Raw genomic sequence first — 10,994 nt, 5'->3', positions numbered from 1 at the left:
CGTAAGAATTTAGCGAGTGAGGAAGTCTAAATATACATTATAGGGTGGACTAATCAAGTATTTATTATAGTTACACGTCCCTTGTTGAGGCGTTGCGGATATGCCACTGCACCATGAATCGATTATTTCTTTTTGTAAGGAGAGAGTCTTGGGTCAGCTCAATTATTGATTGATGGAATCATTGACGTAGTTCATTTTATCACTAACCGACAACCGTTATGTTTAATGCATGAACATCTAAATTAAACTGTATATACAAGGACAGGTCCGGACGGTTTAAGAGCGGCAGTGAGACTGAGACGGGACTTTAAAGTTTTTTTGCAGAAGGACTTTATTTACACTTAGTTGTGATCCCTGGCTGTAACACGGTAGCAGGTTGAATGGCTTCTGACTGGTGTCCCAAGTAAAAATGTTTGAAAGGGAAAATGCCACCATTGGGGCTATAGTTCAGTTGGCAGGAGACTCTGTGTATCTCTCCCCACCCCCTCCCAAATATAAACTTCTTCCAATACCTCCTCCAGCCTATGTTTCCTATAAATGGGGAGGGGGTGGGAAGTCTCCGGGGGGGGGGGTCCCTAGGACATTGGCACGTTGGCCCGGAGGTCGTTGGTCCCGCTTAATTTTTGTCTTTGTTTCTTCCATAAATTATTGCAAATTGTGTAACGGGGAAGTCTTTGTAGCTTTGATATTACTCGTTCTCCTTGTGAATACATGCTGTGCTCAAAAGCAATACGCATGACTGCTGATTATTGTACTTCAAATAGTTTGACGGCAATGCTACCATTATTAGAAAGTTTTTGAAAGGATCTGAAATACGGCTATAAAAAAAAATACTCTTACAATTTCATCATTTTTGGTTTCTGTTTGGAAGGGTATGTTTAATATCATGTCCCTAAACAACGTTTTACACGGGCATTTCCGACGATTTGCATAATTTTACAAAAAATATTTGTTTAATTCCACATTATCAGCCCGCCACCGCCGGGGGGGGGGGGGTCATCTCCAGAGTGTTTTGTAGGTCGTTGAGGCATTTTTTATTTGAGCCTTAAGAATAATACCACAAAAACAATCAACAAAAAATATTTTCTTTTGCAACCGGTAGACAACTACATTGTGTACACGAAATGCACATTTATTGTTAATGCATTAATTAGCACAACGTTTACAAACACATAAAACGCATAAATACGACAGAGATTGTTAAGAATTTAGTTAAAGTTTTTAAACTTAAAACTAGTAAAATAAACCATGGATTAAAAAACTACGAAGATGTGTATATCCTCTAGTTTGCGGCCTGCTCACCAAAGATTTGTAGATTACCCAAAAAGAAAACTGTTTTCTGATTTTGTCATGGTAAGGTTCCCATGAAACCATTTAACATCCACAAATATTATTTAAGAAAATAAATGCACCTTTGTAGCTTTCCATGCTGGCCATAAACACAACAAAATAAATCAGACAACCTCAATAAAGGCCCACTTATTTTTGTTTTGGCCGACAACAAAATGAAAAATTTAAAAAGCTGTAAAATTGCAGCAGAATATTTCTTCATCTCACTTCTGCTAAGCAGACAGTTTTGTTAAGCAGCTCTATGAAATTGGGCCCATCTGTTGTTGGATTCCCACCACATATAATAGGTCATGTACCCTGTGTGCCTGCTGCTACTTAAAAGCACTATCATTTCACCAAAAAGGTGCACTGACTAAGTTGTACGTCATTTAATTTTCAACAAAAACACCACAGCTGAAGTTTATTGTGCACAAATTTAATTGTTAGTGACCTTACATTGAACTCGTTAATTTGTTTTACTTTGCAGAACACAAACACCAATTAGGAAGAGTAATACTGCTTTAAAATTTTAATTAGTTAATTAATTACTGAGAATTGCAGCTTATTTCAAATTTCAGATCTGTAGTTGATGATAAACATTCAAAATGTTACCAAGTCTGAGATTGAGACACAAAAACAGATTTAAGGAATTAGTTTTAAGATTGAGTTAATTTTTTTGTTCATGCAAAGTCAGCAAGGTGGCGGCGACTAGTCAGGAAAACAGAAGAAAACATTTTCTAACAACCAGTTTGAGTCAAACTCAAAGAAGAAAAAAAAACAACCATCAAATTCTCTTAGAGTGTTTTTTCAACACTTAAAAGGAATCAAAACTGCCTTACATTATTATCTAAATTACGATCTGAGTGTCAAGAAACTACCCGAAAAAGGAAAATAATTACTACTTGTCTACAGCTACCCTAATATTCTCATATACAATTCAAACATCACCTGAAATAAAACTAGTCTTTGTAGCGGAGGGTAGCGGAGACTCGCGTACTACCACGGCTAAAACAAACCCAAGTTACAACCAGTCAGCATGCTTGTTTACTTAGGTCATTCGTAGTCATACAGTAAGCACCTGGGCCCAATTTCATAGCGCTGCTAAGCAGGAATGCCATCCAAATTTCTATTTGTTGCATGTTGCTTCTTACTGGTACTCAGCTGTTCTTTGCTAGTCCTGTGGAAATCACGTGGAAATTTGGTTGGCATTCCTGTTTTTATCAAGGGAGAAGTTTCATGCTAAGCACATTTTTGTGCTTAGCAGCGCTATGAAATTTGCCCCTGAAGGCTAACATGCATGTTTATGTGCGTATGGTTAGCAGCACTTTGAAATGGAAACTCTCTCAATAAGTAGCTCTATGAAATTGGCCTAGATCAGCACCAAGTAAACTTTTGATGTGTCTAACAGCTGCACAGACCTCTCTATTGCAACATCAGTTTTTTCCAACCAAGGAAAACTATAGGGTATAAATACAGAGCAAAAAACTGGTAGCCAAAGTTTGCAATATTGTGTTTCACAAATTTTCAAAAATAGTGTATGATTTGTTGGAATAAAAAACAACCAATTATGAGATGAATTTGTTTTTAATTGAATTTTTGAAGAAATATTGAAGTTGGTCACTATTTATTAATACATTGAACATTTTGCTAAGATTCGGCCATCCCTGCCAAATAGATCGGTCTGTTAAAGGCAGTGGACACTATTGGTAATTGTCAAAGACTAGCTGTCACAGTTGGTGTATCTCAACATATGCATAAAATAACAAACCTGTGAAAATTTGAGCTCAATCGGTCATCAAAGTTGCGAGATAATAATGAAAGAAGAAAACACCCTTATCACACGAAGTTGTGTGCGTTTAGATGGTTGATTTCGTGACCTCAAGTTCTAAATTTGAGGTCTTGAAATCAAATTCGTGGAAAATTACTTCTTTCTCCAAAACTATGGCACTTCAGAGGGAGCTGTTTCTCACAATGTTTTATACCACCAACCTCTCCCTATTACTTGTCACCAAGAAAGGTTTTATGCTAATAATTATTTTGAGTAATTACCAATAGTGTCCACTGCCTTTAATCAACAATAGAAAATCTATTCTGTGTTGCCCAAGGCAGACTTCTTTGTCTGGCTCCCTGTGTGCCACAAACTTAAGTGTATTTATAACACACATAGGGGACCAAACTATTTCTTTCCAACCTTACACGTAATGCACAGTTTGTTCCGAGTACAGTTGTGCCTCCCTACAAAACCTGTGCAGTTAAATGGTTTCAAATGGTTGATCAACTCTCTGGAAAATGATACCCAAAGTAGGAGGGTTAACTATGTTTTATTCTTTAAGATTACTAAAAATTTGCCCAGCGACAATCAAATTTAGTCAAGGAAGCGAAGATACATTGTACATTACTGTTGCAACACGATAAATAGAAGCTTTATTATATCACAATATTATTTATACTTGGGTCAATGCACTGGTCAAATTAAACCGCGAGGTCGAGTTCTGACACCAGGTCATCCATGAGGTCAAACCATGAGGTCACACCATAACTCTTAATGATGTCTACGGTTCAATCCAATGGTCAGTTCAGGAATCTAAAGGTCAATTCAGATTGTTCATGGATGTAATTGGTTGTGCTTCAGGTCATATTGTGACCTCAAGGTCAACATTTCTGAGGTCATACCCTGGTTGAGTTACTTGGATTTCTTGGGTTCACTGTCTTTGCTGCTTGTCTTATCGTCTTCTCCATCTGTTGCCTTGGAAACCTTTTCATCGCCCTCCTTTGATGGATTGTCTTCGTATCTACACAAATGATAAAAATACAAGGAAATGTGATTAGGAAACGTTTGGTTTGCAGTAACACCATGTGTGTATCTATTGCCAGGTAAATTTTGTTCTTCAGAGAATTGTCCTGCTTTATATTCTATTACCGCAGAGTATATTTTCGGAGTTCAGGAGACTTCTCAGTTGTAAAAGGAAATGTCCTGCTTCTTAACTACTACCTGGGCGGAAGGTAGAAAATCGGCCAGCTTTCTATTGGATCTGTATTAACTTCACTCATCAGAGTGGGTTCTTAATTTATTTCAACGTTTCAACTAGCTTGCACTGTCAAAAGCTCTGGTGTTTCTGATGAGCACAGTGTGGGTTTGAGTCCTGGTCTTGACAATTACTATTGCTTTGTCCTTCGGATGGAACGTAAAGCTGCACTATTAATCACTATCAATGCCTGTAAAAGACCCCAGGACACTGAATGCTAAGAGTAGGGGTTGGCCCAAGTGTTTCTGGCATCTACTTAGTTGTGATAATTGTACCCCTCCATCGTCCAGACCAACACTGATGCCAATGTGATTATACCTCATCTAGATGCCGAGCAGCAGAAAATACTGCTTAGCTAATTTCTTTGCTAAGCAAAATTTAAGTTGGCAGATTTTGAGTGGTATACAGTTGCTGTTAAGCACAATTTCACAATTTTTCTGTGCTTAGCAAGTTTTATGCTTACAGGATGAAGGAAATTGGGCCCTAGCTAGCTATGATGAGAATCAAAATGGCCGCCATCACTTTGTCACTTACTTGAGGAGGTCCCTGATTTCTCCTCGGATGAGGGCTACGATGATCGGTACTCCGATGCAGGCGGGTACCAGGTACAGCAAAGCTGGCTGGGCGTGCTTGAAGAAATGCATGATACCGATGGTGGTCAACAGACCCAAGATATAGGCCAAAAAGCTAGCTGTGAAGTAGACACGGCTCGACTTTGATTTACTGCAAGAAGAAATCAGTAAACAAACGTGGAGAATGAAAATGTTTTTGTTACAGAGGTTTCTTTGTTGAGACTTCCCTCTTTAGGTTTTGGAACAGGGTAGAAGGATGGATAACATTTAACAATAATGAGCATTTGTAAAGCGCAGGTATCCATCAAGAGACGCCCTATTACCACAGGGCGAGTTCTTAATTGGTTTCCACATTTTGACTAGCTTGCTCTAGTCATCACCTGGAGAATCTTGAAGGAAATGCGGTTTATGATGGGAAGCCAAAGGAGAGAGACTTTACTGCTCGGTTATGCGAATTGTGCGATTGGATAAGGGGACAAGCCGAGCTGAGGCATTTTTTTAGACGTTTCAAGTTCATCAATTGGATTGATGAGTGGGGGGGGGGATAAGCAATCATGCCAGTCCTTACCTTACGTCATAACGGAGCAGAAGAGCAATAAATATCCCTGGGATGACGATGTCACCGAGACCCAACATGGCAAAGTTGTTGGCATCAAAGCCATTGTCCAGGATGTCTTGCGGGAAAACCACTTCAAAAAAAAAAAAACATTCAACCATTAAACACGAAGACGCCAGTGGATTTCCTTTTACTAGGCCCCAAGTTCATTAATCCTCTCTGCCGAATAAAAACTTACTTGAAGCACACTAACATCTTGCTTAACAACACTGTTTACCAGACAAAGCTCAAAGTTTACATTGTTACAACTGGTGCCCCACTCTTCGTCTGCTTAGCAAAAGAAATTTTCTAAGCAGTGTTTTCTGCTTAGCAGCTTTATGAAACGGGCTCAGGTCTTAGTACTGGTTACGTAAGTCTGGAACCCATCCCCAATCACTGAAAATGTCTGGCAGTGGTCGTTCATGATTACCTTGGACTATGCTAAGCCAAACAATCTCCAAGCTGGTCTAGCACAATATGGGGGGACAGGTTTAGTCAGGCAGGGACCCCCCCCCCCCCCCCCCCCCCACCCAACCTGGAGTTGTGAAAGAAACTTACATTTGATTGGAGCTTCGAACGACTTGGCAACAGTCACCATAACATTGGTGCCAAACACCCAGAATATATCGTAGATGAAGAGACCTCCGAGCAGTATACATCCAGTCATGACGGTGTTGAGCTGAAGGAACTCTACCCCGTTCAAGGCAAACGCTAGGCCAAAGATGTTATTGGCAACCCAGTGCTGTTAAATAAAAATAAAAGATCCACCAACATGACCAATCACCTTGAGCAAGACACTTAACCAGTATTGCTGCATTCTTCGGATAGGACGGAATGCCATTTGATGTGTAAAAGAACCTACTCCACCTAGATTGAAAAGAGAAGGGGTTCGCCCCTGTGTTCCTAGTTCGATTGGCTGCATTTTGCACCACAGTACCTTGTTAACCATTACATTGTGCTACATAAAGGAGTTGGTCTCCTACATCATTTACATGTACTTCAAAAACAAAGCTCCATATACTGTACAGGAAAATACTGAATGTTGAAGCCCCTTCAGCGACACTGAGTGACGTTAGTGAGCACTATACAATATTGTGTAGCTCGGTTTTGTCTATTTTTATTTAGTCTATCACCTTGTATGAATTGATATTATTTGTTGTATGAATGGAAACAAAACAAACAAACAAACAAACAAACTATATCAGAAGCCACTATTATTAATCCCGTTAATGATGTGGATGTCGTACCTTTTTCATCAGGTACCAAACACCAAACAAACCAGCTAGGCCAAGGCACACAAGATCCTTGTTGTCAAACTCGTAGTTCACTAAATCTGTGACAGAGATAAACAAAGCAAAAATAATGTTGATTACATTAGTTACTGATTATTTAACCCTCCTACGCTTTGACCATTCACTTGAATCCATGGGGATTTTGAATGATTGAACTATACCATACTGCATTCTTGCAATGATATCAAGTAGTGAAGGCATTAATCTACACGGTACACAGTTAACCCTCACACTGTCTGTCCATTTACTTCAATCCTTTGATTTTGAATGATTGAACAATACCATACTGTATTCTTGCAATATGATATCAAGTGGTGAATGCATAAATCTACATAGTACACAATTAACCCTCCCACTGTTTGTCCATTCACTTTAATCCATTTGGGATTTTGAATAATTGAACTGTATTATTGCAATATGATATCTATGAGGTGAATGCATTTAAATCTTCACAGTTACCAGTCAACCCTCCCGCTATCTATGTGAGTTGGGTTTTAAGTCTCTATCCGAATGCAAGGGGTTTTCCCACATCTAAAACTGAAACTTCCTTCCTTGTCTTTTCTCCAATGGGTTCTTTTCTAGTACAATGATTAAGTTCACAACCAGAATATTAATGAAATTAATTGATGTAGAGTGAAGAGAGATGGGAACAACCCATCCTCAAGGACTTCATTTGTTGATCGGGGCATTGGAGGGGGGGGGGAGCATTGTGGGAGGGGGCAAGTCATCACATACCTTCCTTCTTGTCAGCTTTCCCTTTTGTGAATATGAGATGATACGTCTCATTTGGGAATGCTGCCGGTAGAAGCTTCCGCATCACAGGGCTGTCAAGAATGTTCATACAAACATATTTTAACTCATAAACATATCGTAACTTCATAAATAAATTGAACTTCCAAGACAGAATTGTTCATTCCTAAATAACGCTTCAGTCTAGGGTTTGCCCTCAACGTTTTTACAAGCCAGTGGGACATAACAAGCTTGTTCAATTTTTTTGTCTGCCAGCTTTTGCACTGGTCCCATGTAAAAAAGAAGGACCCTCTTCCAACACTGTAACCATTTGGGACTTGAATTGCCTTTGAGAAACAATTTATGAATTAGGCAACTGGGGTGGATTTCACGAAGAGTTAAGACTAGTCTTGTCTCTAGTTACTTGCCTAACTTAGGACTATCCATACATTTGTTATATCTCCTAGACTAGTCCTAACTCTTTGTGAAATCGATCTCTGGACCACTTAGCAGTGGACTTTCACTACTCCGAGGGTGTTTTAATCAATTTGGTCAGTGGACCAATTATGGGACCACTGTGGAGGAAGAACACTGCCTCCCCAAGTAATAATCTGTTGGTGGTAACCAAATTCAAGCCTCTGCTTACCGCATGCAAAGAATCAGCGCTTATGGAAGCAGGGAATTGTATGCTTTACATCAAGCGTATTTCACAGGTTTAAAAAATTCAGCGCTTGCACAGTAAGCAGTGAATCATTTTGTAAGAGCAGAATTCTGCAGTAAGCAGAGCCATGACAATGGTTCTTGGATTTACTGATGTAAAGTACTTTACCTAAATATATGAGCAAGGGCTAAGACTCCCAAGAAGAAGAAATAAACAGTCAACAACAAATTGATGTAATCCTTTGAGAAAATCTGTACAAGAAAAGAGATTGGCATAAACAAATTAATGATATGAAGGCATTATAATAAGAACAGTCAAGAGTAGGCCTGGGCGTCTAGTGATGTTCACTATCGACTAGTTGTGACTAGTGCTGGGCGAATAGTGAAATTTTGTTATTCGGATACCGCTGGCCAACTATCCGAAATTAACCGGAAATTCGAATAGTTTTTTCGCCGCTAGAGGGCGCTATTTAAAAAAAAAAATTAATATTTTTTTTAATTATTATTTTTTTTTGCCACTAGAGGGCGCTGTTCGTTTGTGAATGAGATCTTATGGGCGGATTGATATTAGTTTAAGACAGTGTCACTCAGTTCATTCATAAAAATGACCAGATCTAATTTAAAGATGGCGATTTGCTTTTTCTTTTGATCGTGATTGACTCTACGTGAAGTAAAACTTTTGTAATCTTTGAACAAGTTACGTCAGAAATGTCATTGTTTTAACTCTTCACGGAGGTGAGCATAGTTAAATACTTAATTTATAATGTTTTATGCTGTCTTAATAGAAGTTTCATAAGGATTCTGACAAAACATTCATATCAGTTGTCGCCTGACGTCCGCGGATATTCGGATAGTTAAAGAATATCCGGTTACTCGGTTGTAATTACAGAATTATCCGGTTTGTAAATAGGTATTCGCGCCCTATGCGGATATCCGGTTAAGAAAAAAAAGGCATTCGCGGTTACGGATAGGAAAACCTATTCGCCATTAACCGGATATTCGAATAATTCGCCCAGGCCTAATTGTGACTTCAACACTAGTTGTGACTACTTTCAAATTAAAGATTGAGGGTCGCTGCATTGCATTGGAGGCCATTGTGATGCAAATAAGAGCAGACAAAGACAACTTGGCTTTAGCAACTAGTGTAAGTCACTTCCGGACTAGTGGAGCTTTAATTAGTTGTTAGTAGTAATCAAGGTGGCACGGTTAACCAGGTATTTGAAACGCGGCAGTTGCATAGCAACCAATAGTTGTGACTTTTTAACACTAGTCAACCAGGCCTAGTCACACGTCAGGAAATCTTATACAATACTAGACATTTTATTTGGCCATTTTAAAAACCAAAACACCTTTACATGACTTGTTCTTCTCCACTTTCCTTCATCCACATGAAAACTTACGTCTTCCTGATCCTCACCAAACTCTGTCATACTTGCCTGGAAAACTACGTATATTCCAAATAATGTTGCACTTGCGATAAGTGGGAACATTGCTGCGTCTTTTTCCGACATGATTTCCGGGACTTCTCCATTCTCCTGTAGAGGTTAAAAAAGTCAAAAGTTAATACAAATATTCGAAGAAAAAAACTGCAAACAAATCTATAGTTCACTGATGCCTGGAAAACAACTTAGATTCCAAATAATGTTGCACTTGCGATAAGTGGGAACATGGCAGCGTCTTTTTCCGACATGATTTACAGGACTTCCCCATTCTGCTGTGGAGGTTTAAATAAAAGTAAAAAGTTGGGAGGGTTACGTTATCGCAACTACAAACAAAAGCAAGCTGCATTTGTATTGTTAGGCGCTTCAACATTCAATCATTTGAATAATAAATTAATAAATGAATGTTACAACATCCATTACATCTGACATTTCAGTCTTTTGTTGACATTGATTTCTTTATTGACAATGAAAACATAAATTATAACATACATTCCCATTCTTTTTAAATTTAATTTTAACGAAAACAATGACGAAATTGCTCATGATTCTTATTTTGGGTAACTATAGTTCCTCCTCCACCGTCATTTTGTATTCCTTCCTTGTGTGCCATTATAAAATGGCCCACTGTCATTATTGTCTGAAAGCTATTAACGGAACTCGTCAACAAATGAATTACCAAACAAAACATTCACATTGTGCATCCACTGAAACAGCTGTTGCACTCACCTTCTGTTCTTTCTGATATTTAACCGATCTAAAAGCACCAAAGAAGATGGGCAAAAGAGCCATAATCACCAGCCCCCCGTAGGCGACAGCCATTCCCTCCGGGGTGGCCGGAATTTTAGCGGTAGCATTAGCTACAGTTTCGTTTAACGTCTGGTTTAGATCGGCAACCACGTTGCTCTCGTCGATCGTTGTGTCCGCCATGTTGTTCGTAGAAATTGACTGGTGCGCGCTTTCAACTGAAGCGTCACAACAATGTGTCGGTTTGGTTGAGGACGGGGCATCAGCGATAAACATTGCTTCCAACGTGTGACGTGGGCTTTAATAAATGGGGTGGGCGTTGATAAGGGGGGTGCAGGATCGGGGGGGGGGGGGTCCAATGCCTACTAAAGGAGAAACAAAAGAGCATTGTATTTTTCAACGCACATCTTCTTAATGATGTTAAATTTATAATGCAGAATTGGTAGAGCTGACCATGGAGAACAACAAACAGTGTTAATATGTTGAGTGATCAACCGCATTTCACTTGTATTTTTAAAACCTGTTAACATTTTGGCATGGGTCAGTCACGCCGAGACGACTGAAAACCAGCTGTAAACTGTATCGTTTTTGTATTGGTCACATAT

At 39.1% G+C, this 10,994-nt stretch overlaps 1 protein-coding gene across 2 annotated transcripts; it reads right to left on the bottom strand.

Annotated features, from left to right (window-relative positions):
• Nucleotides 1-1,080: 1,080 nt before the first annotated feature.
• LOC139953094 (minor histocompatibility antigen H13-like) lies at nucleotides 1,081-10,598 on the bottom strand. 2 transcript variants are annotated; one of them, XM_071952504.1, is made up of 9 exons: nucleotides 10,372-10,598; nucleotides 9,604-9,738; nucleotides 8,373-8,455; nucleotides 7,550-7,638; nucleotides 6,770-6,855; nucleotides 6,081-6,264; nucleotides 5,496-5,616; nucleotides 4,890-5,078; nucleotides 1,081-4,121 (listed from the first exon to the last, which is right to left on the bottom strand). In XM_071952504.1, exons 1-9 carry the CDS (start codon nucleotides 10,570-10,572, stop codon nucleotides 4,013-4,015), a joined length of 1,197 nt encoding a protein of 398 aa, XP_071808605.1. In that variant the 5' UTR covers nucleotides 10,573-10,598; the 3' UTR covers nucleotides 1,081-4,012. The 2 variants fall into 2 exon arrangements, with proteins under 2 accessions (XP_071808605.1, XP_071808606.1); XM_071952505.1 differs by having other exon boundaries at nucleotides 9,640-9,738.
• Between the last annotated feature and the right edge of the window lie 396 nt (nucleotides 10,599-10,994).

This window comes from Asterias amurensis, chromosome 21 (genome assembly GCF_032118995.1).
Source record: "Asterias amurensis chromosome 21, ASM3211899v1".
Taxonomy (NCBI): domain Eukaryota; kingdom Metazoa; phylum Echinodermata; class Asteroidea; order Forcipulatida; family Asteriidae; genus Asterias; species Asterias amurensis.
Note: the sequence above shows the minus strand (reverse complement) of the source record. Positions and strands in the feature narration are given on the sequence as shown.

Bases quoted from the DNA above. Each gene is read 5' to 3' on its own strand.
- LOC139953094 (XM_071952504.1), bottom strand. From the start codon at position 10,572: ATGGCGGACACAACGATCGACGAGAGCAACGTGGTTGCCGATCTAAAC. The intron at 7,639-8,372 runs GTAAAGTACTTT...CATTCTTGACAG, and splicing joins GCCCTTGCTCATATATTTAG to CCCTGTGATGCGGAAGCTTC. The intron at 6,856-7,549 runs GTATGTGATGAC...TCTCTGTCACAG, and splicing joins GAAAGCTGACAAGAAGGAAG to ATTTAGTGAACTACGAGTTT.